Below are 26,816 nucleotides of genomic sequence, written 5' to 3'. Positions count from 1 at the left end.
ACGGGGCACACCCAGAAGATCCAGAATAATCTCCCTATCTGAAGGCCTTTTAATCACCTCTGCCAAGTGCTTTTGCATATAAGGTAATGTCACAGCTTCCGGGGCTTAGGAGCTGTTGGGGCAGGGCCTTTTACACCAGCGCACAATCAATCTATGCACCTTACAGGAAGGTCTGTGCAAGAAATATGTTTCTTTCTTTTTTTGAAGAAATATATTTCAATCCTAAGTGTCAGGAAAAAAAAAATCTTTCCCCTTGGGAAACTGACCCTTCATTTCCTTAGGGAGAAACTGACCCTTCGTCTCCTTAGGGAGAAACTGACCCTTCGTCTCCTTAGTCACATTTCCCTTTTCACTCTGGCCGCCGGGAAGATGGGAGCCAAATTGCAGCCCAGTGTTAACGATCATGTCAGACTCTCCGGCTTGCACATCAGCATTATCACTTTCTCCTGCTCTCGCTCTTCCATTTTCCCTCATTTCCACTTCTTTGGTTTTTTCAGGGTATTGACCATATTAAGCTGCATCAAGTGTTTTAACTTGCTGTTCCCTCTGCCTATGAGGCTGAGCCCCATCCCTCCACAAAGCTGCTTCCTTTTCATCATTTACGTCTCAGCTCACTCGCCACCTCCTCAGAGAAGCCGGCCCTGATCCCCCATCTGAAGCACCCCCTCCACGGTCTATCACAATAAGCTTTATTGTCTCAGAGCAGCAAACAATCTAAAACCATCTAATTTATTTCCTTTCTTCCGTCACTGGAAGTTAAGCTCCAAGGCAGTAAGGACCAGCCTCGTTGTTTACTGCTCGGTGCCAGTGCCTGGCAATTAGGAGCTGTTTAAGAAGAAGCTCGGCCTTAATAAATGGAAGAATGAAGGGAAGACAGGAGGGGGAGGGGAAGAAGGAAGGAAGAGATTTTGTAGAAGACGGTGAGATACGGATGGAGAGAGAGCTAGGTAGACTGACAAACCGACAACTAGGCATTTCTCATGTGCAAATGTCACTAACATTTATAGGAAAGAATCAGAGAAACTCACTAGGAAGTAAAACACAACGCCCTAAAATATGTACCTAGAGGCACTGAATTCTCCTGGGGAAGGCTTGATGTAAATGCTTTAGACAAAAAAAAAAAAAAAAAAAAAAATGTTTTGAGGTTTTCAAGTGGCTTGAGGCAGCCGCATTCAATGTTCTGGCTAGTTACCGTAGCTGCAGTCATCAGTTCTTACTGAGGCCGTGGATTTCAACACCATGAAAAACTCTGGGCACTGCCAAGGGAGTTCCAGCTATTCCAGGGGGTACAGTCTGTTCTCATCCTCTTCCGGTAATTATTAATGTCGCCCCTGGCAACAGGTGTTAATAGCTGTTTCCCTAAAGCCTCCATGGTGATGCCACGGTCACGATGCCATATCAGAGGCTTGGCATTGAGGGAAGAGAGATCAGAATGGACGTTGGTCAATAGCACAGAGCACAGAAGCAATGGGCACAGTTTGTTCCAGTGTTTGTTGACCCCGTTACTAAAAATACCAACAAATGCAGGGAAGAGGCGGACTTTAGTTTTCTTAAGTCGAGAAGCAGTTGGTTTACACATTAATTGTTATTTCTCTCTATTATTCAAAAGACTTTCAAAAGACTCTACACCACAAAAAGTCACTCCATAATTTTTCTGTCCTGTAAGATAAATTCAGAGATTTAAGAATCAATATGTGTTATATTAAGATGTCTTAAGTGGGGGGACATACCTTGTATTATGTAAAATGTAACTTTTATGATAATGAGGTCTTTGATGCCCGGTGGGCTCTACCAACCTATTCGGTCTTTCCGTTTTTCTCCCACCTTGACAAAAGTAAGACTGTGCCTTATCCCCTCAGCTCAAAATCAGATCGGCATCTGGCAGTTAACTCAGTTTTCCTGACCAACTGCACACGTCAGGCCCTGCCTACCTGTCAGATGAAGCCAGTGCACACCAAAGCCAAATTAACGGTTCACAGACAGGAGACTTAAAGCTGCTTGGACGGCACGATTCCTCCAGTTGATCTACAAATTACTGCAGTTCTTATCAAAATCTTAGCTGACTTCTTTGTAGAAACTGACCATCTGATCCCAAATTCATGTTTTGCCTCAATTTGTGTGTGTGTGTGTGTGTGCTTTTTAGGGCCAAACTTGAGGCATATGGAAGTTCCCAGGCTAGGGGCCGAATAGGAGCTATAGCTGGCCTATGCCACAGCCACAGTACTGCAGAATCCTTAACCCACTGAGCGAGGCCAGGGATCGAACCTGAATCTTCATGGATACTAGTTGGGTTCGTAACCTGCTGAGCCACAGCAGGGACTCCGAAACAACCTTGAAAAGGAGAACTAAGTTGAAGAACTCACACTTGCTGGTTTCGAGACTTATGACAAAGCTACAGCGACAAAGACTGCTGTACGAGCATGAGGATAGACCCTCAGAACAGCAGGACAGAACTGAGGGCCCAGAAGTAAATCCATGCGTCACCGAGCAGTTGACAAGGGTACCAAGACAATTCAATGGGGAAAGAATCGTCTTCAGCAAATGATGCTGGGAAAACTGGACACCCACTTGCAGGAGGAGGAATGCGAACTTGGACCTCACACCATCAACCAGAGTTAACTCAAAGTGGACCAAAGACCTAAACGTAGGAGCTAAAACCTTCGAAAAAACACGGTTATACATCTTCATGACCGTGGGGCAGGCAATGGTTGCTTAGACGCGGTGTCTGAAGCAAAAGCAACCAAAGAAAAAGCAGACCAACTGGACTTCATCAAATTACAGCTTCTGTGCTTCAAAGACGCTATCAGGAAAATGAAGACACTCTCAGAATGAGAGGAAGTATGTGCCAGTCTTATAAACGGTGAGAGTCAGTATCTAAAATAGACGAAAAACTCCTAGACCTCAACAGGAAAAAGACAACCCAATATAAAAATGGGCGAAGGACTGGATAAGACATTTTTCTAAAGACGATAACAATATGGCCCATAAGCACATAAAAAGATGCGCAACCCCATTTGTCATTAGGGCACCACAAATCAAAACCATAATAGGGTACCACTTCACACCCACTAGAGTGGCTATAACCTTATAACAAACGCTGGTGATGAGGCGGAAAACTGGCACCTTCGGACACTGCTGGTGGGGATGAAAAATGGTACAGCTGCCTCGGACGATTGTCTTGCGGGTCATCAAGCAATGAAACATAGAGTAATCACATGACCACTGCTGGATATACACCCAAGAGAACTGAAATCACATGTCCACACAAAACCCACACACAAATGCTCACAGAAGCATTATTCACATCAGCCAAAAACGGAAGCAAGCCAAATGGCATTACACGAGGAATGGAGAAACCACAGATGGCACCTCCACCTCCACGCGGCGGAACTGCATTTGGCTCCAAACGAGAATGAGGGGCTGCTACCTGCTACGGCATGGGCCAAGCTTGAAAACATCATGCTAAGTGAAAGAAGGCAGACGCAAAAAGCTGTATGTCATGTAATTTCATGCAGAGCGCATGTCCTGAACAGGCAAATCTGTACAGAGAGAACGTGGCCTGGTAGTTGCTAGGAACTGGGGAGAAGAGGGAATGGGAAGAGACTCTTAACAGTTTTCGAGTTTCTTCTGGCGGTGATAAAAATATTCTAAAATGAGACAGTGGTGATGGTTAAACAGCCTTGTGAATAAACTAAAAATCACTGGGTAGCAGACGTGAACAGAGGAAATATCGGGTGTATGAAATATACCTCAATTTTAAAAACAAAGTAAAAGCAATAAAATAATGTTCTGTAGTCCATGGATTCTAAAACCCACTTTTTCACCTTTTGAACTTTTCTGAAATTGGGTTGCATCTTATCACTGATCACGTTACTATGGTTTTCAGCCAGGTAGCACTCCCGGCACGCGTATGCATATCCTGCTGAGACCTTCGTGAAGGGCTCTATGTGTGTCTTGGTTTCCATAAAATACAGGTCCTACTAACTCGCTGTTTCAAACGCTTTCTGTATCTCAACTGCATCAGTGCTCACGTCGGCTCCATGACAGAAGCATTGTTATTATCCTCACTTTACCAAGAAACAGTGGTCCAGGGGGCTAGAGCGACTGGCCCACGATCACACAGCTGGGAACGTGGGTCCTGTGCAGGGCGCTCCGGGTCCAGAGTCTGTGCCCCTGACCACAGGGCGGGACTGCCTCGCTTCCCTGCGACGTGCTGCTGCGAGTGCAAGACGGCCGTTCCCGCCAAGGGGCGTCCAGGTTTCCTGACCAAAGCTGAAAGCGATAAAGACTCTTGCAGTCGCTTAGTGATAAAAAACAGCCATCATTTGGACGTTTGATGGGTTCACTCAGTGGTTTCTGGCCACGTCTAAGGGCCTCACGCTGTGACCTTCATTACCTGAGCCTGACTTACACGGTGAGCAAAGGGAGCTAGAGCCTTGCTCCAGACCCCCCTTTGCCCTGGCCGATGGCAGGGGCGGACCCCTTCTCCTATGAGCCTGGCTGAGTGGGGGGCAGGCTGGTCAGGTCAGGTCACAGCATGGGGACGGAGGGGTGAGGGTATGGAGCCAGAGGGCACACCACCAGAAGCCATCTCAGGACGAAGGGCAGGACCAGACCCGAGGCAAGCACTCCACCTCCCCATTACCTGTCAGCCAGTTCGGCTGATTTAATGCAACGTGAGTCACTGGAACAGCGGAAGGACTCCCGAGGACACGAGGGTGTGCAGATGTCAGGCTCCTGGATAGTGTCACTTCCAGGAAGCTGCAGGCAGAACGAAAGGATAATGAAGTCCCCATTCTGCCAAGGTGGCTCTGGCACAGCCAGCCCAGCTGGGCTCTTGGACACCAGATGCCTCTTTAGGGTCCCAGGGGACACCTGGCCCAAGCCGGACGGCTGGCAGCAGGCTGACACCACAGATCCGCTCAGCTCCTGAGGCCGGAGCCGGGATGGAGGCTGGACACAGAGCTCTCCGTATCCCCTTACGGAGGCTTCGGTCCCTTTTTCCAGCCACGAACAATGCTAATTCCACCTTCTCCAGTTTAGGTCTCGGCCTCAGAGCCCGGAAACCAAAGCATCGTCCTTTCAGAAGAGACTGAAGCAAAGGGACAGCAGAAGACACACACACATAAGGCAGGAGACCAGCTCTGAACTGCTGCAGAAGTGAAGCGGGGGGGGGGAGAAGGTCCTGGAACCATCATTATTTTTATTTTTATTTTGGTTTTTTAGGGCCACACCCTCAGTATATGGAGGTTCCCAGGCTAGAGGTCGAATTGGAGCGACAGCTGCTGGCCTACACCACAGCCACAGCAAGGCAGGACCTGAGCTGTATCTTCGACCTACACCACAGCTCACGGCAACGCCGGATCCTTAACCCACTGAGCGAGACTAGGGATCGAACCTGCGTCCTCATGGATGCTAGTCAGGTTCATTACCGCTGAGCCATGACAGGAACTCCAGTCGTCATTCTTTAAACCATTTTTTTCTTCCTAAATATTCATTTGGAAATAATTTCAAACTTAAAGAAAATTTGCAAAAATAAAAATAGCAGAAAGAAGACCCATATAGCCTCTTTACCTGATTCACCTAAGATTTTACTCCATCTGCTTTATTTGTATCAAATACATATATATGTATTTTCTAATTAAATATATCAATATATAGTGAAAATTACAATAAATGTACATAGATTTTCTATTAGAACATATTTTTACATATTTAATTAGAAAAAAACACAGTTTGTGCCCAACTTGAAGGTAAGTCATACACACCAGGGTCTTTTATTCCTAAACGCACCAGAGCATATTCTATAAAATAAGAATAACTTGCTATCTAGTCACAGCAGTTATCAGCTGCGGTGTATGTAACATCGATGCAATACTGCAGCCTCCTGCCCATGTTCCAGTCGGGTCAGCTGACCTAACCATGTCCCTGAGGCTCCCCCCCTGCATTTGGGGACCCAGTCTAGCCCCGGGTTTTGCACTTGGTTTTCATGTCTCCTTAGCCTCTTTTCTATGGAACATTTCCCTAGTTTTCTGCCGTTAGCGACATGGACACTTTTAAAGAATCCAGTCCCCTATCCCCCGACTTTAATACGACAGTTCTCATTTGGGGTTTGTCTGCCGTTTCCCCGTCTTTAGACTGGACTGTGACACTGGGTGCACGATGTGTGTCCTTCTCAAGGGCATCACTTCTGGACGCACAGTTTGTCCATCTGCTGCTCACTGGTGCCGTTATTTGGACCACATCGTCAAGAAGTTTACTAGTCGAGGATTCGCCCCTAACTATGCATACATACACTTCTCGCTCACAACCAGCGAGCCGCCGGGAGAGGGACGGCCTAGGACCGCGCACACGCCTTCTCCGCAAAGCGGCTCCCTCGCCGCGTCCTGACTCCCGGGGCGAAAGGAGTGCCGCTGGCGCCACCTGCGGGGCTGCTGGCGCACTGCAGCGACGTGAACGGACCGGATCCTCGCCCCAGCCGGCCGTCTGGTGCCCCGGGGCCATTTCAGCCTTGGATGTTCTGAAAACAGACCCTTTTGGGTCATAAATACGTGGGATCTAATAAAGAATGATACAGGGGTACTTGTTAACAAAACGGAATCAGACTCAAAGATTTCGAAACCAAGCTTAGGGTTACCCAAGGGAAAAGGCTGGGAGAGGCTGAAAACGGGGTGCGCACGGCTCCGGCGGAGGGGATGGGGCCCGAGGAGCCGCCTAGAGACCCGGACCCCGCGCCGTGTCTGCAGTGATCCGTGCGGGGAAGAGCCTGAAGCGGACGGGGTGTGCGCGTGTGTAACCGCGTCACGCTGCTGTACACCCGAGACCAAGGCCACGCTAAGTCACCGCTGGGCCAGTAAAACGCAATTTTAAAAAGAGCCCTCGGAGACTTGGGTCCCAAAGCCTGAGCTCCAGCTCTGATATTGCCACCAAGGCATGAGGGAACTGGGACGAGTTCTCTGCTTCTCAAGACCTCAGCGTGTCCAGTAAGATGGCAAGTCGGACGACAAAGACCCGATGTCACTCACCCACTCCACACTTTTTGTTACGTACCTGCAGGCACTCTTCTAGGCAGGCAAAGTTTCTGCTCTCAGGGAGCTCACACCCTGTGAGGCCACCCAGACGATGAAAGGAAACAAATGAAGGAAAAGGGTACTTGGGCCTAGTGGTAAGGCGCTGACAACCACCAAACAAGATCTGAGAGTGAAGGCCTGAGACCCACTTAGACTGGGTAGTTAGGAAAAGTCGCCAAAGAGGGGTTTGGGCTAAGACATACAGCATGTATTTGAAATCTACTACGATGAAAGTTTTAAAATACATATGAAACATTTGTGTAAGTATAAAATATAACATTTTCACGCCAAAATTTGGAGGAAAGACAGAAGAACTGCCCGTAGCGCTACCACTCTAATATATTTCAGGGTGATGACATTTTAATATATTTGTATTTTTTATCTTTAATTTTACATATAATTCTGTTTCACCTTTTCCAATTTAGCATCATCTCTTAAGTATTTTTGATGTTATTCTAGAGGCAAACACTGCATGCCCTGTAGTCCATTTGGGGGGGGGGGTAAGCGGAGTTTGTTTTTAAATTTTTTTAAATTAAAGTATAGCTGATTCACAAGTTTATCTGTCCCAGTTCCCGAGCTGTACAGTAGGGCCCCACTGCCCATCCTTCCAAATGTTACAGTTCGCAGCCTCCAGCCCCCAACAACCCCCGCCCCCGTCCTCCTCCCTCCCTCCTCACCTCCTCTGGCCACCGCAAGTCTGCTCTCCGTGTTGTGTCCATTTGTGGAAATTGCCTTTTTTCCCTCTCAAGAACAGTGCGATGAACACCCACATCTTCTTCACCTAATTGAGCGACTGTCAACTCTCACCCCATCTGCTTCACTTCTGACAATGTAACAGGCGGTTTTCCTGAACCCCAGGGTCGCAGGCATCATCGTGACCCTTTGTCCTGGAACACTTAGCACGTGCCACCTAAGCACAAGGCCCTTTTCCCCTGTATCCACAGTTCAAAGCAGCGCTCTCAGGAAGTTTGAAATTAATATGAGCTATCAGCCCGTATTCACATCTCCCCGCTTGTCCCAATAATGTCTTTTCCGCGGGGTTTGTTTGTCTGTTGATTTGGTGTCCAATCAAGGGCCAGGTATTTTGACAGTTGTTCTTTCTACATTATACACTTAAAGCTTCTCGGGCAGGAAATTCTGACTCAGGGTCAACTCACAGAATTTCCTTGCTCAGTCTTGAAAATGCAGGTCACTCTAACCGCTAGTGAAGATGAGCCCCTTCGACCGACTGCAAAAGACTAGACCACCTCACTCTCCTCCTGCCCACTGTGGAGACTGCACGAAAATTTGCAACGACAGAAAACCGAGCAAGGCTGTTCAAGGAGCCTCCGAAGTGGTATTCATTCGAGAGCATTTTTGGGGACTGGTGTCTCTGTTACGTTCTGTAAAACATAATCCAGTCTGCAAATCTGATCGGTCACCTTAAAAATTTACTCCTCTTTTGATAATTATTTAAACTGCTATCTCGGCATTCTGAAATACCTGAGAGATTAACCAAGCCAGAAGAAGTCTGGAATTTCCTTCTCCTTCTTGGCATCTTATGACTTTCTTGGATTCCTACTTCAGACAAAGTATGCCTGACAGACTCTTTAAATATCATTTAAAATTATCACATTATCTAGTCATCATCTGTAGGCTTTTGTTTCTAATATTCTACTATCACAAATCTTTTTTTTTTTTTTTTTGTCTTTTTGTTGTTGTTGTTGTTGCTATTTCTTGGGCTGCTCCCGCGGCATATGGAGGTTCCCAGGCTAGGGGTCCAATCGGAGCTGTAGCCACCGGCCTACGCCAGAGCCACAGCAACGCGGGATCCGAGCCGCGTCTGCAACCGACACCACAGCTCACGACAACGCCGGATCGTTAACCCACTGAGCAAGGGCAGGAATTGAACCCGCAACCTCATGGTTCCTAGTCGGATTCGTTAACCACTGCGCCACGACGGGAACTCCTACTATTACAAATCTTGATCACACCTAAAAGAAACATGAAAATTAAACATAAAGTAAAAATAATATTGAAGATAATAAAATTTTTTTTTTTTGGTCTTTTTGTCTTTTTCTAGGGCCGAACCCACGGCATGTGAAGGTTCCCAGGACAGGGGTCGAATCGGAGCTGTAGCCACCGGCCGACGCCACAGCCACAGCAACTCGGGATCCAAGCTGCGTCTGCGACCTACACCACAGCTCACGGCAACGTCGGATCCTTAACCCACTGACCGAGGCCAGGGATCGAACCCGCAACCCCATGGTTCCTAGTCGGAGTCTTTAAACCACTGAGCCATGCAGGGAACTGCAGACAATAAGTTCTTAATACCATCAAGTGTCCTGTGACCGACTGCTCATCTTTTCCCAACCCTCTCATGATATTTTTAGTTTCTTTAAACCAGGATGCAAGTAAGTTTCATACTTCACGATTGGCTTATACGGTTTTTTAAGTCTCCTTAGCCTGTAGGTTTCCCGTCCATCTCATGTTTTCCCCCCTTGCGATATACTTGTTGCGGAAACCGGACCTACTGTTGCTCACAAACCGGATTTTGCCGATTGTCTCCTCGGGGTGTCCCTTAAAATGCTCCTCTGTTCCGGGCAGGTCCCCTCACTTGGGAGCTAGAGCTGACTTGGCAGTCAGACCTCCAGACTGGATCACATTCAGACCTCGTTTGGCGGCGCCCTGTAGGTGATGTCACGTATCAGACTCGCGGCGTCTGGACAACTTTCTCCTTGCGCTATGGGCGGCCTTGGGTGGTCACTGCCGGGATTCATTCACTCCCTGGCGGTGCCCCAGTCTAGCAACCCTTCTGCTATTAGCTGCAGTACGTCTGAAAGAGACCCTTCTTTGCAAACAAAGAAGCACCAAGAGCCTCGCTCACCGCCCGGTTCGCCGGTGAGGCCCTCCGCCGCGCCGGGAGCTCGCCCCTGGGAGGAGGCAGGATGAGCGTCAGGACGGGGCCCTCTGTGCTTCGGAAAAACCTACACAGTTAAGTGTGTGCCTCAGGGAGAACTGCACGAACCCACATTCTTGCATCTGTCCACACAGAGAAAGCCACTGAAGCCACTGGCTTGGAATACTGGTTCTTTGCGACCAGCGTAACCTCTTACCAAGATGCGTGTCAGGCTTACAGGCGAGATGTAAGGCTGTTTATCCCTCCTCTCTGGAGCCGAGGCTGCCTCCTGAGCTGCAACCTAAACTCACAACTCTTATGCTGTGCGTTGTTAAGTTAACCGTCTCATCAACTGCTTGGTTACGCAGAGAGACACCTCACACAGGAGAGAGGAATGCTTCACTAGGCCCATTAATAAACCAAAAAAGCCACAGAGGCACCGCCTGGCCCAGGCTCTGCCATCAAGTGACATTATCAGTGGGCCAGACCGTGCCTGCGACTCGCTGGAAGAAATGGGGAGCCGAGCCCCAGCACCAGGCCTCGTCCCCAGGCTGGGGGCTGCTGAGGCTGTGGTGGCCTGGACCAGGCACGGAGAGAGCCCGGGTCCCTCCCCGCCTGCTGGGCTTGGCCTCGGCACGTCTTGGTCCGCTGGAGGCCAGCGGTGCCGCAGCTCCCAGGAAGCCCAGGCGAATCCTCGCGGCACAAAGGCAAGGCAGCTCTGTTTCTGCCAGAGCTCAGGCTCAGGCGCTGTAACGCCACGATGCATCACAGATGCCCAAACGGCTTAGAGAGAGGCCCGCAGTGCTCCCTCAGTAACCGGCGGAGGGGGAAGCAGGCAGTTGGAGGCGGGTGGACGGTCCTGCTCCCTGAGCTTGTCAAAGAACCGAGGCTCCTACGTCACCACCCTCTGGGACGCCACGTCCACCTGCAGGACCCGAGGCTTGTCCGGGTTCCTGTCACAAGGAAGGGGAGAGAGAGGAAGTGCGAGACAGCCAAAGTCCCGTAAAACCCGCGCCTTGGAGCTGGGACAGCCGCTGCTCCTCGCGGTCACCTGGCTGGAACCTGGGCCCGAGAGGCGTCTGTGCACAGGAGGCGGGAGGCGGGGAGGGACGGCGGCACAATTCCCGGGAACGGATCCTGGCAACGACTGGCAGGCCCTGCCGCCGGGTGAAAGTGGCGACTGGCGACTGGGGACAGCCTCGCAGACCTCAAACCTTGTCGCGCGCAAGGCCTCCCTGGGCTGGGGTCTGTAGGACAAGGTCCCCGCCCCAAAGCCGGGGCCCACGGCGCCCCCCCTCCGAGAGGCTCCGCCCTGCGCATCAGGTGCCAAAGTGCACACGCGGCCAGCGGGGCAGGCGGTCTCTAAAGTGAGATCTGGAAACTGTACAGTTTTGCTTTTGGAATTATTTGGTGAGGGTAAGTCACTTAATTTACACTTGGCTCAATCTTAGCCAATCCTCTTGCGTGTGCAGAATTTCTTGTGAGGTGAAGATTCTAACCTACGCGTTATTTTCAAGTGTAGAAGAATTCTGACATGCTATGAAATAGCTATGAAACTAACAATGAGTTTAACAGGATGGTACGGTTTATGGTATCTAATTTAGGTTTTCCCCTTTTAATTCTGATTCTTCTTCAGGACTTGTATTTCCACAGGCCCCCGACGAGCCCTCAGACCACGGATCCTCCGCCCGCACCGCCTAGTGAATGAAACGGCCACCGGCCGCCCGCAGGGAGGGGCGGTCTGCGCGGACCCACTGCCAGGGCGGGGCTTGCTCGGGGGAGGGGCTTGCTCTAGCAGGTGCTGTGGCCCCTGAGGAACGGGGCGCAGAGAGGCTGGGGCCTACAGAAGGCTGGGAGCAATAAGATCGGCAAGAAGAGAAACACAGCGGATCGCTCGGAGCAGGGCTGGCAACGGTTAGGTTCTCGCGCTAGTCCGAGAAGGGGCTGGAGGGCTTAGCGAAATGTCCCGGGTCTCATCGAGAGCGTTAACACGGGATTAAGCCAAGAGCTCACGGGCGCCCAGGCAGCTCCCCAAGCCGTCCAGCGTCGTGCACGCAGACCTGTCACTGCTGCCATGGAAACCCGCCTCCCTGCGACCTACAGCCACCAGGGAGGCCTCCGCAGCCCCTCTGCTTTGCTTTTCCTCTGCGTCTTTTCTTTTGCTTTCCTTTGTATGTTTAGATAGCTACCACTAGACCTGGGCCTGGGCTGCAAGGGCTGCTGGCACGTGAAGCTACGGACACATTTGGCTTCTACAGGGAGGAGAGAGCTGGGCTTCCCAAGACCCCTGAGGTGGGGGCTCCCCTCAGACGGAAGGAGATGCACAGCCCGCCCAGTTAAAGTGAACGACAAACACGCACTGCAGCGTCCTTGACCCTCAGTGCGGAGGGCACGGGCAGAGAGGGGAGCTGGGGCTGGGGCTTCTCCCGGAAAAGGCCCTCCGAAGCCGGGGGCATCCGAGACAGGCTTGCCCCGGCTCCGGCCCCGGCCCTGCTGCCTGCACGTGAAAGAGCGGCTGTGGCTGCACAGCCAGAGCAGGGCCCAGGCCTTCCCCGCAGGGAGGCTCCCGGGCCGGGCTCCCGCTCTGCGTCGTCATGACGCCAGGGTCTAGGGGAGAAAGCCTCAAAGCAGGTGCCCCGCCGCCCCTGAGAAAACACTCGGGGACGCGAGCGTGGGTAAAGAAAAGTGCTGTTTTAATTAGTTCTTGATCGCGTAGGTCCTCTGAGGATCAGCGACACCTCCCCTCACACTGTTCCTCCCTCGAGCCTCCAGCCACTGTGGATGCAACGGCCCTCCCGGGAAAGGCCCCAGGACCCCGGCCTCGGGGGCCGGCAAAGGGGCGCAGCTCCAGGAAGGGGCGCGGGGCTCCAGCAGCAGAGCCGGCCGCGGAGGAGGGTCCTCAGAGCAGCTCGGGCCGGCCCACCAGCCCTCTCGCCCGGCCCGAGCAAGCCTCCCCGGCTGGGTCCTCCCCCAGGCCCCCCGTTCGATGTGTGGCCGGAGCTTTACCAGGAGCATCACGTTACCATCTCCGGAGCTGTGGAGCCCCTGAGAGGGCACTGCCCTCACCCCCTCTCCTCCCCACGACTTTGCAAACAAGGGAGCTGGACCCGAGCTCCCACAGCTCGTGACTGGCAGAACCAGAGTTCAGGTGTTCAGCATCTCGGGTCAGCTGTCTTTCTACCACAGCCTCCTTCATCCAGGAACACAAAGAGCATCGGCCTCCAGCCCTGGGCACCCCGGGAGCAAGGCGGGCGCTGGTGATCAGCATGGACGGGAGAGATCCGGCTGAGGGCCCGGCTGGCCCCGCTGAACCCCACGCCAGAGTCGCAGCCCTCCCCGTGTCCCTGCACCCGGTGTGGTCGGTGGCAGACACCCAGGCCTGGCAGGACGCTCCTCCAGGCCAGCGGCACGAACCTGCATGGAAACAGCCGTCCCACGATCCCAAGCTGCTGACCGCCTTGGGAAGCTCCGACTGGCACGCGGGTCACCGCGACGAGCTACCCACCAGCCTGGCAACCCAAATCTGGCTTTGCTAAGTCCCAACCCACGTTCTTGGGGCCTCGTGGCAAACATGGCTCAAATCTGGCTCTAGGCCGCACGGGAGAGCGCTAGCGAAGAGTCACGGCCCCGAGCTGCCCGCAGGGCTCAGACCCACGCGTGGCACGAGGAGGAGGAGGGGCTCGAGAAGACAGGCAGACACGCGGGCGGGGGCAGCAGCGGCCGTGCTTCCTGCCGCGGGTCCAGCTCCTGGAGGGGAGAAAGCTGCAGAGGGGCCCCGTCAGTATCTCCAAGAAGCTCGGCCGGCGTGGTGTCGGGGGGCCCGAGGAGGCGGGGCTCGGAGAGGAGGCGCGACGGGAAGGGCCCGGGGCAGCTGAGGGGCACTCCTCTGATTTGGCAACTGAGTGGTCACTGGTGGCTTTCATGATAAACGACAGAGGGCTGAAGAATGACCAAGAAGAATCCGTGACAAGATCTTTGTCAACAGATCCGGCTGACAAGGATACGCAGGGTGACGAGCAGCGCACTCTAAGAAGCTGCTGGGATCTTGGGCAGAGCCTCGGCTTGGCGAGCCGCGCGGAGGTGGCCAGCGGGGACGGAGGCCGAGGCCTCGGGATGGGTGCGGGCCTCGCCTTGGAGGGCCTCTCGCAGGATTCAAGAAACGGAGTGGGCCGGAGCGACAGGGAAGGTGCCGAGGAGGGCGCAGGCCTGATGGGCTGGGGTCTAGGGGGGAAAACCATGAAGCAGGGTCCCCATCTCCACTGGGAAACCCTCCAGACAGGGGGGCGCCGACAGGAAGCTCTTGCTTTGGGGCGTCTCCTCTGGAAAGCGGCAGTGAGGTCAGGCGTCGGCTGAGAGCAGACCAAGGGCATGGACGGGGCTGAGCAGCAACAGGTCAAGGACAAGCCAGTCCGTGCTGAGAGCCCGACTGAGGCTGGAGACTCGGAATGTGCCACGCTTCGCGGCCCGGAGAAGACGGATGGCGGTGACAGTGTCCGCGGAAGGTGGAGGGATGAGACGGTTCAGGGGGCCAAGCCACGTGTCAGTGCGTCACGGGTTCTGGCTCCGGAGAGGAAGGGGTCCAGAGAGCCAAGGTCTCGGGACTGGGCTCGAGGCGCAGGCAACTAAAATAAACGGCAGGGAGAGGGAAGAGGAGGCACGGGGAACAGTATTGCAGGAAGAGCGAGATCTCGGCTCTGGAGCTCAGAAGAAAGGACCACGGTGACACGGGGAGCGAAAGAGAAGGCAGAGCTGAGCCCAGAAACAAACGGGGGGGCTGGGTCTTAGGAACAAGGCAAAGGCCCATCATTGCGGGAAACGGGTCCCGGGAGCCGGAGTCTGCAGGGTGGACGGCAGAGCCTCCCGTGGAGCAGCGCCTACAGAGGAGGACCTGGCGGCTGCCGCTGAGGAGGGTGCCCGCAGGGGCAGCAGCAGGGGAGGCTGGTGCCTGCTCGAAGTTAGGCAGGGAACCTAGCCACGTTCCAAAGAAAGCTCTAGACGCCCCTCGGTGTCGGCAGAAACCGCGCCATGTCCTGCTTCTCAGCACATCCGAGAAACCCAACTCCTCCTCTAGGTCAGCACTGTGAGTAAGAAGCATCCAGAACCCTCTGCGTTTCCATTTCATGACTCTACCAATGGCCAAAGGACTTAACTGACCCCCAAATGGGGCTGTCATGGGGATACGCCAAAAGCAGGGGAAGCAGGAGAGCCCAGGGCCCCTGCGGCCCGTCACTCGCTAGTAGCCTTTGTTTAATTTCTAAAAACTCATGTTGTTTTCCACGTGCCCAGACTAAACCACACCATTAAAACGTGTGCTCGGCAGCCAGGAGCGTCGGGGAGAGACAGGGCCGTGGGGTGAGCAGCGCAAGGACGGGGTTGCGGGCCAAGGCTTCACAGCCTGGGAAGAAGACACCCTACCTCTCGCCTGCCCCTGCTCAGGGGCCGCAGGGGGCGTCTCAGCACGCGGTGTCTCTGCGGTGGGAAGGGACGGCGGGGCTGTCCGCCCTGTCACTAAGGTCCTCGGGCCCAGCAGGCGACACCCAACCTGGGAACTTCACTGATAGAAGGGGCGCCGAGGATTTAAGCAGGTGCTTCTGCTTCACATCTGGGGTTCCCTCTGGTCTTGGGGCATGACGTCAACTGAGCTAGAGCCTGTCCCGGCCCTCACCGGGCTGGCTGCCCAACACAGAGCCCCAAGAGCCTGAGTCAGGGGAGGAGGGAAGGCGGCCAGACGAAGGAGGGCGACCAAGAGACGGAATGAAGAGGTAATCAGAGAAGGAAGCTTGTCAAGCCAACTCAACAGAGAAGAAGATCCGAAAACGGAAGGGGAGCAGCAGGGCCCCACCTAGAGAGTCACGTGATCGCAGAGCAGCGGGTTACAGCCAGAGACGGGCGGCCCTGGAGTATTGAGGACTAGGCTGCCCTGGACCAGAGAGCGGGAGGATGGAAGCCCATGTGCTTAGGAGAGCTTGTGCTGGTGACAGGATGGCAGGGCCGTGGGCACAGCCTGCTTGGAGGGGACGCCGCCCTCTCGGCCTGGCTGGGGAGAAAAGGAGCAGCACCGTCGACGCCCAAGCAGAGAAAGTCTGTTTCCTCTGATCGCAACCTTCCATCAACAAGGGCCCTAGAACAAAAACTTGCTCCAACCGCAGCTCTCGGCAAAAACAAAGCCATGTCCCGAGACGCCCTTGAAATCAGCGACTCCACGACAGGACAAAGGAGAGCGGTCTCCAGGCCAGCCAACCTCAGCCGCGGGCTCCCTCTCCACAAAGCCCTCGCTGTGAGGTGGGCTGACCCCGGCATCTGCCTGTGCCCCTTCCCCCAGACACTCTGCACGGACCACGAAGATCCAGCTCCTGTGGCCTCCAGGAAACCTCCTGCGTTCCAGGAGAGACTCAGTCCTGCGGCTGCTCCAGGGTCACCAAAGGACACCAAAAGAGCCTCTTGACGCTCAGCTGCCCCCTTTTCCATCCCAGACAGAACTCCCAGAATGTCTAGGCCTGCCTACTGCTGGCCCCTCCGGCCTTCTCCAACCTCCAGCAAAAAAAAGGCCACCAGCAGAGTCTTGGCTTTTCCTGGGCTGTGGAGAGCCTGGGGACGGGGGAGTCAGAGGACTCGATTCTGCTCTTTGGCTCTGCGGAGTGGAGGCGCTGACAGCCAGGCCCTCTAAGCAGAAGAGGCCCAGCAGGGGGGGTGTGGGTCCTTCCTCTTGCCCTGAAAGCTGTGTGTGTCAGACAGACAGCTGCTGCCTCCCAGTCTCCCCAAGCCGACCTCAGGATCTGGAGCCCTGAAGGACATAACGAAGGACTGGCCACCAGTAATCGCTTCCAGGAAGCAGGGTCTGACCCCAAAGAAGAACTATCAGCCCAAAGTAGGTGGCACAGAGGGCTGGCTCTGAAGTTAACATCCTCTGAAGCCCGCACGTGAAATCGGGGCTGTCAGTGGTCTCTGCACAGCCCCCAGCCCCGCCGAGAAGGCCATCCCATCCGGGGCTTCAGAGGAGCCGCCCGTGTCTGCAGCAGGAAAGGGGGCATGAAGAACAGATACCCTGGAAACCGTTAGAACCCGGAGAGGCACCAAGGAGGCCTGTGGCCTCCGGGAGCCTCGTTACCCTGCCCAGGGCAGGAGCTGTCCGAGCAGGACAGACAGAGGCAAGCAGTGCCAGTCTCTGGCTGTGCGGGGCCGGGTCACAGGCCCCGTGTCAGAGCCTTGCTCCCTCTTCCACCCCCTGCTGGGCCCAGGAGGGTTCGGACACACACGCTGCTCCCCAGCCCTGCGCGCGGGACGGCGAGCAACGTCCGCTTTCCCCGAGCAGAAAGAATTCGCCTCGGACACCTGGTCCCCCTTAGCCTGCTCAGGCTCGGTCTCGGCAGAGGGACCCCACACACCGAACTGTTCTGGGCACAGGGGACACCCCCTTGTGTCTTTTCCTGAACTCTCCTCTGGCCTGGACGCGCTCTGGCTCCCAAGGACGTGCGGTGAGAGGCAGACGGCAGAGAAGGGTGCTACGAACTCGACAAGACTCATCTCACATCCGATCGGCAGAGAAGGAGCTGGAAGGCGGGGAGGGCGGTGAAGAGGATGGGGCGCCAGGCGCGCGGCCTCGCTCCCACGCTCACACCTGTGAGATGCTGCTGGCCAGACGGAACGACACTCGTTTTGCTCTTTCGTTCTCCTGGAAGAAGATCAGACCACTTGGAATCAGCAGGGCCCGGTGTCAGGTTCGCCAGCGGGGAAAGGCCACTGTCACCTGGGAGCCAGGGCCGGCACTTTCTCCCACCCCCAGGATGCAGGCGCAAGATGCGCTGACGCCACGAGGCGCTGGGGGCCGAGTGTGGGCACCCCAGGGACGGCGGTCAGAGCCCGGCCTGCTGGCCGGGGGCTCGGGGCCTGCGCAGGCGGACAGACAGAAGGTCGGGGCGCTCCTTCCTTCTCTGTGCCAGGAGGCTGCGGGCCTCTCTCTCCCCCAAACCCAAGCTGAGATCAAGAAACCGAGCCCAGGCTATTCTCTCGGGGTGTCATAGTGTGGACTGACCAGCTCCAGCTGCAGCCTCAGGCCGGGCTTCTCACCCCACTTCTGCTGCTCTTTTGTGGGGTGACCCTGGGCAGGCCCGGCCACCCCCTGAGTTCCGGGCCCCGGGGGTAACTGGGGAAGCTGCGCCCCACACAGCCTTGCCTGCCCCTGGGCTAAGGGGCTGGCAGGGAGGGTTGGCCGGCACCTCTGCTGTGAAGGGAGCGGCCTCTCTCCTGCTCGCTCTGTCCTGCCGCCCACCCGCCAGCAGCAGCTCTTGGCAGCAGCTCCTACCATGTGCCGTCGCCGCCTCTTGGGCTGGATGCCCTCCTGCACGTAGTGGGGCCACGGGAAGCCCTGGGGCGTGGAGTAGCCACTCTCGCTGGACACCTCCTCGGAGTCCGAGTCCTCCTGCCTGGGCTGAGCAAACCGCTTCTCCGGGTAGATCTCCTTCAACCAGCCCTCAAAGAACACTTCCAGGCAGCGCCCTGCCTCCGCCACCTCGGAGTCGGGCTGCAGGGGGACGGGACGGTGAGTGGCTGGCCCCGCTCCTCCAGGCCCCCAGGAGCTGCAGGGCGCACGAGGCCTGCCCTGCCTCCCGGCTGCCTGGGGCTCGCGTGTCCTCATCTCCCATCAGCTCCTGAGGCGGAGCTACCCCCGGACGGACGGCCAGCCCCGCGCACCCCGCCAACCAGGAGGGAGAGCTTGCTTATAAACGCCCACGGCCGTAGGCCCAGAAGGTCTGCTCCCAGGGCCTCACTGGCAGCCCGGGCCCAAAGCGGACATCCCTGTCTGGCCCCAAGAGTCTTGGGGTCCCTGGAAACAGGGCAGCGGGAGAAGGAGGAGACGTACGTAATTGAACTTCGCGCAGTTCCAGAACATGAGGCGGACGTCGGACACCACCTCCTCGGGCGTGGTGTAGTGAGCGGGGTCCTTCTTCTGCAGCTTCCTCCGGATAATCGACAGGTCCATGGGCCTCTTGATAATCTGGTAGTAATGGCGGGCCTTGGGGGGGGAGGGGAGGGGGAAGGGGGAGGGGGAGGGGGAAGAGGAGGAGGGAAGAGGAGGGGAGGGAGGGGGCAGGGGAGGGAGTGGGGGAGGGGAGGAGGGGAGGGGAGGGAAGGAGGGGAGGGGAGGGGAGGAGGCGAGGGGGAGGGGGAGAGGAGAGGAGGGGGAGGGAAGGGGAGGTGAGGGGATGGAGGGGAGAGAAGGGGGAAGAGGAGAGGAGGGAGGCGGGGGAGGGGAGGAGGAGGGGAGGGGGAGAGGAGGAGGGAGAGGAGGGGAGGGAGGGGAGGGGGGGGGGGGGGAGGGAGAGAGGGAGGGGGGGAGGGAGGAGAGGAGGGGAGGGGAGAGGAGAGAGGGAGGGGAGGGGAAGGGGGAGGTGAGGGATGGAGGGGACCGAGAAGGGGGGAAGAGGAGAGGAGGGAGGGGCAGGGAGGGGGGAGGGGAGGGGGGGGGGGAGGGGAGGGGAGAAGGCGAGGGGGGAGGGGGAACGAGAGGAGGGAGGGGAGGGGAAGAGGGACGTGAGGGGATGGAGGGGACCGAGAAGGGGGGAAGAGGAGAGGAGGGAGGAGGCGGGGGGGAGAGGAGGAGAGAGAGCAGGAGTTGGGACAGAAGGAAAAGAACAAAAGGAAGCCAGAAGCAGCGGGAGGAAGCGCGTGCAGGGAGGAGGCAGTGGTCTCGGCGTCAAGCCCGGTGGACGCAGCGCTGCGGGGCTGTGGTGGCCTTGGCCCCCGCGTCCCCCAGACCACGCCCGCGTGACTCCCACCTGCAGGGGCCGTGCGCGACGAGCCCACTCTGGGCCCTGGCACCATCCGCCCAGGGGCCCCCCCCAGGCAGGAGGTAGGGCCGCCGCAGAGCAGCCGGGCCCTCTTACCAGTGGGCTCACGGGCTCGTGGAAGGGCAGGCTGAGGCTGTGGCAGCACAAGGACAGGACCAGCTTCTCACACTTCTGCGGGAACCAGAACCGGCACCAGCGTTACTCTGTTCTGGGCCGCCCCCCTGAGAAGGACCCCGACCCCCGCTTCTGGGCCCACCTCAATCAGGACGCCAGCCCCCCCAGAGGGAGGCTCAAAGCCTCAACACCAAGGCTCAGTTCAGCCGCCCCGGCCAGAGGAGAACAGCTGGCAGAAGTATCGTGGCGAACCCCCACGGACCGAAGCGTCAGGCACAGCCCCAAAGAGGGGCACCCAGAGGGGCCTGCCGGCCCCTCCGAACCTGGTTCCCAGGGGCCCACCTTCTGGTCGCACAGGCTCAGGCCAGGCGGGGCCCGTGCTCCAGGCTGGTCGTAGCGGGCATTCTCGCAGTCATACTCCATCTCGGGCTGGGTCAGGCTGCGGCACAAGGTACACACCCAGTCCCCCCTGCGGAGCAGACGGGCCGTCAGGCCTCGGCCCCTTGTCCAGAGCCCCCTCCCTGCCCCCTGCCCGTGGCGGCATCGGGAACAGAGGGAGCGCCTGCCTGCCCGTAAGGAGCATCCTCCTGGACACCAGCCGGAAGGGTGCTCAGTAACTCGGGGGTTTAGAGAGTCCAGAGCCACAGGGGCTAACGGCAGGGGGCTGGTGGGGGGAGACGGGGCCAGTCTGCACCGGAGGCAGCTGGCACCGAGCAGGAAGGGAAGCAGCCCCTGTGTGCGGAGGGCACCAGCCACAGGGTCCCTAACTCCCAGTCGTGCGCCTCAAACAGGCGGGCGAGGCGTGCTTCCCGAGCAGCCCTGCCTGGCCAGGTTGGCCGCCTGGGGGCGCTCACCCTGGGAAGCTGAGCAAGGCTGGCAGGTGGCAGGACAGGTGGTAGACTTTGGGGCAGCGGTCGCAGCACAGCAGCTCTCCGCCGTTGAGGCACACGGCACAGAAGTCCTCGTTCTCCACTGGGGCTGGGGGCCCCTTCTTGGCTCCAGGGGTTCGAGGCAGGAGCCCGTCTTCTTCAGGAGAGGCACTCTCCAGCTGCGGGGGCCGCGGCCCGGCAGAGACTCCACAGCGACCTTTCTTCCCCCCAGATTTGGGGCCTGGCTGACCTTGGGGAGAAAATGCGTCTGAACTGGAGGGAGGGAGGAGGGGGCCCCGGGAGCTCGAGCCAGCCGAGCCCCGGGAACGTGGGGACAGCTTGCTCCGTGTGCGAGGGTCTCACGGGCCCTGGCAGCAGGGGACAGCAGGGGACAGAGTCTGGAGACCGGAACAGGGCCAGAGCCACAACTCTGCCGGCAGCAGCGAGGAAAGAGAGGCCCTGAGGCTGGGCCACGGTTCGAGGCAAAGGCAGGGGAAGGGCACCTGGATGGACATGCTGGAGGACTCGGCCCCACACTCGATGATCAGCAGGAGGCGCCCGTCCTGGTCGTCCTTCTGTGGCTTCAGCTTGAACACCGGCATCTCTCCCGAGGAGGCAGCGCAGATTTTGAGCCGCTCTAGCCGCACGTAGGGAACCTTGGGCTCACTAGTGAAGGGGCCACAGCGAGAATGATACCCCTGGGTCTCGGGAGAGCCTCCTCTGCCCCCCACCCCACCCCAAGGCAGGTGCCTCTGTTGCCCCCCGCAACTGAACTGCTGCTCAAGTGTCCCTCAGCCCCACCGTCCAGGGCCCCTGGTCCACCCTGCCACCAGCTCTGCCCGGCCATCAGCCCTGGGAGCCCGCGCTAGGAGACGGGGGGCCCCCGAAGAGGAAGGACTGCATGCGGTGCAAGAGCCAGGCTGTGCTCCCACAACCAGCCCCAACCCCCACGCGCCACCCCACTCCAGGGTCTGGGGCTCCAGGTAGGTCACAGGGGATGCTCGCCTCCTGGGCCCACGCCCAGGACACCAAGTTGGAGGGGAGGAGAGGGAGGCTGGGCCAAGACGCTGTTACCTGAGGCTCTGGTTCCCCTTTGGGTCCAGCTCCAGGGCTCCGTGTTCCAAGTTCTCACCCTCTGAGGCAAAGGACAAGCAAATACATCAATACGTCACCACACCCTACCCCCCGCAGCTTCTACTCGTCCTGCCACTCATCCTTCAGCCACACACCTGTCACAGCACGTAGTCACCCACAGAAGTAACCATCCTGCCACAGCTCCCTCCTGAGGAGGAGAGGCCACTTTCTTCTAAGAAGACAGACACAGGTAAGGCTCAGAGGCTACCGAGGGCTGAGTGTTGGCTCAGGTGCTGAGGGGCCAGCTTCTCGCCTTCAAAATGAGCTCAGAGATCACCTGTTCCCCACAGACCCTGGGGTCCCCTGCTCTTAGGAGTCCGCCTGTCCAGCCCCTGCCTTTGGGGCCAAGAGCTGGGATCTCGGCACGACCTAAGAATCCAGCTCACCCTCCACGGGCAGGAGGCTCCCTGGAGGTGCCCCCCCCCCCAAGAAGTGCAGCCTGTGTAGGTCGGCAGGGGGCGGGGCCAGCGCTGAGTGAGGCCCGCTCAGCACCAGACACCGCCCTGGGCACGTCCCACACCTAAGCAGCATCCCAAGTTTTAATTACCTAAACATTCAGGCTTTTATTGCGCAGTTGAGGAGAAAAGGAGAAAAACTATTTCATTTTCATCTATCGAATGTGTAGGAAACAGAGGGATCAGTACAAACTAAACAGGATCATACGGTGAACGGAGAAAACCCCCAGAGCGTGCTGAGCTGCTGAGCTCCCCAGCATCCCTCGCCTTCCCCAGAGGGCAGGGACCTTGGCCCGGCCGGCTCGGGAAGGGGTGTGGGAGGCTGAGAAGAGAGTCAGACCATCTCCCCAGCTCCCTTTCCCTCGAGGCCCAAATCCCCGTGAGCGCCAGAACGAGGCGGCTCCTGTGAGCACAGGGTGAGTCATCAGTGACTTCGGTGGAGTTCTCTGTCCCAGGAAGCAGCTATGACTCACCCCATTTTCAGAGACGGAAACGAACTCAGAAAGCTTAGGGATCTCGGCCAGGTTCAGACATAAAGAGACAGAGCCAGCCCGCTGATGAAGCTACTCCAAAGTCAGGCATGTTTTCCCCTAAAACGCCCCGAGGCTGGCCCTTCTGGGCCCTGCATCCCGCGCCCCGATCTGCGTGGGGGTGTCACAAGGAGCGAGACCCTGCCACGCCTGGGGCAGCCACGCCACAGTGGGGGGAGGAGGACAGGCTGGGCAGGTGGGCTCGGGAGGAGGTGGGTCTGGCTGAGAGGGGACCCTGCTCCCCCAGGCTCAGGCTGCCCCCGCCGCCCTGGCTCGCCCGGCGGCTCATGAGTGAGGCTGGCGACCCGGGTCCTACCTTTCCGGGCCTGGGGCCGCTGCGGGGCCACGGCTGCGCTGACCACGGGGGCCAGCGCGGGTTTCTTCACAGAGAGGTTAATGGGCTCCTCCAGCTCCGAGGGGGCAGCTTCCAGACCAGGGGCTGTGGGGCCTTGTCCCAGAGAGTCAGTGAAGCGGGGACGGTCCTCCCTTTCCATCTGTCGAAAGTGAAAGGCCAACAAGAACCAGAGAAATCAGACCTTTTTCCTGCTGGCGGCCAACAGCCGAGGCCAGGATAAGGCCTTCGGGGGCCACCCGTCCCAGGGGTCCGCAGAGGAAGCCGAAGGGCACGTGCCCAAGACCTACCTTACACAGGGCACCCCCCAGGGAGGGGTCGGCCCCACCCCCGGGGCACAGGCTCCCTGCAGCTCGGCCAGAGCCAGGACTGCAGCTGGGTCCGGTTTCCGGCTGCGCGTCCGAGGCGGGAGGTGCGGTCTGCAGAGGACAAGCCGTGGGGCCTGGCACAGCCTGGGCAGGACCGGACATCAGGCAGGGCCCAGCCTGAGACGATCACCAGCCAGGCTCGTGATGGCCTGGGAGGGATCACGCATGAGGCCGGGCATGGCCGGCAGGTGACTGGCTGACAGGCTGCACGCCGCCTGGCTCGGACCGCTCGTCAGGCCGGACACGGTGGGCGAGGGGCCGCTCAGAAGGCTTGGCACCACCTGGGCGGGGGCGGCTGTCAGGCTGCTCATGCTCTGGAGCTGTGGCTCTAGGGTCCTCGCCAGCCTGGGCGACGACAGCGCCATCTCCAGCGTGTTGGAAGAGCCCGTGGTGCTCACGGAGGTGCTGTGCTGCGGGGCAGAGACGGGGGCCGGGCTGTTAGCTGGGGGCGGGGGTGGCCCCGCGAGTGCCCCGCTCAGGCCCCATTCTGCCTCCGAGTTCAGGAGCTGCGGGAACCGCAGACAGCACGAGTCCTGTCCTCACCCCTACCCCAAGGAGGCTGGTGGGCTGGACGCAGCGGCAGGCACGGGCTGAGGACCCGGGAGCACGGGCACGCGTGCTGGTGGGTATGTGAGTGAGAGACAGACTGACAGAGTCCCAGAGAGCGAAACAGACAGTCTACCCCCTGACCTGAGGGTGCCACACACACATGCACACGCACGCACACACATCCCCCGTCCAGTGCCTGAGCAAAGGGTCAGACTGCAGGGCCCTCCAACTGCACGTCCCCGTCTGACTAACCACTAACGGGCCCCCTTCCCTTTTATCCTGCAGGGGGTCCCACAGGGTGGCTTCCGCTCCGTAAACACGGGAGGAAGCTCAGAAGGCTCACTCAACCCCTGAGCTCACGGACACTGTCTGAGATAACGCCGAGGCGCGAGGAGCCCCAGCCCTGGGCAACGGGGTCGGTTCCAGACCAACCCCAGCACCACCAGCTCTGGACTGCGGGCTCGGCTGGAGGAAAGGCTTTGCGGCCCCACTCCAGCCGCCAAGACACGCTAAGCCAGAGGCCGAGAACCTCGGAGCAGCTGTATTTCACCACGACCCAGTCGGGACGACCCCCAATCCCTTCTCAGCTCTAACCGCCTGGTGACCTACGGAGACGAGGCCGGAGAGCGTGATAAACAGAAGCGAGAGAACACAGAACCCTGCGCGGATTCCACTTCCCTCCCGGGGCGGAGAGAGGCTTGACAGAGGGAGATGCTGAGCAGACTGGCTCTCGAGACGACCTTCAGGGATGTTCAAATGGGACGTTCCTGCCCTTTTTTTAAGACTCAAGATATAAAAATGTGATATCTTTTAAAAATCAAAGGGGAGACAAGGAATAAATCTAAGCTTCCAAAATCAGCAGCTTAAATCTGTCGTTCTTTCCCCCCAAGTAACACGTTCAAGTTTCCACGGGAAAAGAAAAACTTCAAATACCCACGTGAGGTCAGTAAAGCGGCTGAACGGGGCGGGCTGACCTCACCTCCACGATGTCCCCTTCGTCCCCCACCTCTTGGGTGCTGGGGGGCCGCATTCCCCACCCAAGCCAACACCCAACCCGCTCAATTCCACCCTTTAAACGCCCCTCAAAGGAGCCCCTCCTCCCCTCCCTGCTGCTGCCGCCCCGGCCGGGGCTGCAGTCGTGTCTTCCCAGACCTCGGCAGGAGCCTCCCCAGCACAGAAACGTGCCAACCACAGACCTGACCCCCCCTCCTCGGACACGCCCGCCCGAGCCCCGTTCTTAGGAAACCTGGGAAAACGACCTTGAGGCTGGGTCCCCTGACGGCGCCCCCACAGCCCCTCGCCCTCTGGGCACCAGCCACCCAGGCAACGTCTCAGGCCCCCAAACGTGCCAAGCTCTCGTGCTCATAACCCTCGCCCCCTGGAGTCTGCACGCCACTCTCCCAGCCCTGCCCGTCCCCCCCGCCTGCCCCCGACACGCTCGAGTGCCCTTGTACGCTCTCCAACTCCAGGACTTCCCTCTCGGAGCACAGGCCCTGGCACCACCTGGTCAAGGCCTGTCTCCTTCACTAGACTGCAGACTCCACGAGAATACGGATTTTGGATTTTGGCTGTTCCGCTCTCCCACTGCCTTCCTAGACCTAAAAGCTGAATGAATGAGCGAATGAGCTATTTACGATGTTTAAGAAACAACAGCAATGCACGGCTGTTTATCCTACAAACCATAAGCCAGATGAATAGCGGCTTAGTTCTACCAATCCCTAAGTCTGTGAGTCTCTGTAAAACAACGTCTATTTTTATACAGCTGAAATTCATTAAGAATTTATTATACGTACGCAAATTACTGTTTTACATACACTTCCTCATTTAATCCTTACAATAAGCATGGAAGGGTTGTGAAAAAGGAAGAAACAGAAGAAATGACCCACGTGAACACGTGGAGCGATGTCTGGTGGAACATTTGGAGCTGCCGCTGCTGTTACTGGGATGAGCATCACCGTGACTGTGACTGTGACTGTCGTGAACATCAGCGTCATCGTGATTATTAGTTACTGGGATGAGCATCACTGACTGACTGTGACTGCTATCGTTGCAGTATCACTGTCGCTGTGATTATCACTGTTACTGTCACTGCTACTGTTACAACAGCACTGGCGTTATCACTGTTACTGTTATTACTGCTACTGTTACAATGGCACTGGTATTGCCATGAATGTCGCTGTGACTGTTACTGCTACTGCTACAGTCTCACGGGTGTTATATTGTTGCCATCATTAGCTATTGTCGTGAATATCACTGTCACTGTGATTATTATCACTGTTGTGATCCTGCTTTTAACTCGAGAAAAAGGAAGCTCAGAAAGGCATCTGAAGTTTATGTTATTGAAAACGTAATTTTATGAATTTCCTTTTCGCTTTATGTGTGTTCATACGTAGAAACACAATGGCGTTGTGCAGACGGACCCTGTACTCAGGGACCCGGCTGGGTCACCCGGAGGCCTTCTGGGCACACAGAGCGCGTCTTCCTTTCCGTGCACCCGTCTTGCCGCCTTCTCCACTGGCAGGCTCCTCCCTGGGAGGATGAACCCAAGCAGCGGCCGCGGCCATTCTATGCTCGTCCCAGGGGGTCCTGCCACGATTCACCCCCAAGTGCGAGACTTGATACGGGATCTTTCCAGATTGGGAGTCAGATTCGGCACGGAAGCCCCTCTGTCGTCCCCCCCCACCCCCGCCCATGTCCGTCCTTCCCTCC

The 26,816-nt window shown here is 57.3% G+C and overlaps 1 protein-coding gene and 1 long non-coding RNA gene across 2 annotated transcripts in view; one reads left to right on the top strand and one right to left on the bottom strand.

Moving 5' to 3' along the window:
* The window catches only part of TRIM66 (tripartite motif containing 66), a 58,229-nt gene continuing 44,033 nt past the window's right edge, over positions 12,621–26,816 (bottom strand). Inside the window, 11 exon segments of the mRNA XM_021062260.1 lie at positions 12,621–17,620; positions 18,251–18,469; positions 18,809–18,961; positions 19,833–19,907; positions 20,193–20,319; positions 20,705–20,969; positions 21,223–21,385; positions 21,794–21,854; positions 23,155–23,332; positions 23,481–23,683; positions 23,686–23,968. Coding sequence (XP_020917919.1) covers positions 20,285–20,319; positions 20,705–20,969; positions 21,223–21,385; positions 21,794–21,854; positions 23,155–23,332; positions 23,481–23,683; positions 23,686–23,968 — 1,188 coding nt within the window. The 3' untranslated portion in view covers positions 12,621–17,620; positions 18,251–18,469; positions 18,809–18,961; positions 19,833–19,907; positions 20,193–20,284.
* LOC110255348 lies at positions 21,956–24,965 on the top strand. Its single transcript, XR_002335509.1, has 2 exons — positions 21,956–22,043; positions 24,393–24,965. It is a non-coding gene; the product is annotated as an uncharacterized LOC110255348 (long non-coding RNA).

Source organism: Sus scrofa, chromosome 9 (genome assembly GCF_000003025.6).
Source record: "Sus scrofa isolate TJ Tabasco breed Duroc chromosome 9, Sscrofa11.1, whole genome shotgun sequence".
NCBI classification, from domain to species: Eukaryota; Metazoa; Chordata; class Mammalia; order Artiodactyla; family Suidae; genus Sus; species Sus scrofa.
The sequence above is the reverse complement of the archived record's forward strand: the minus strand, read 5'-3'. Positions and strand labels throughout refer to the sequence as shown.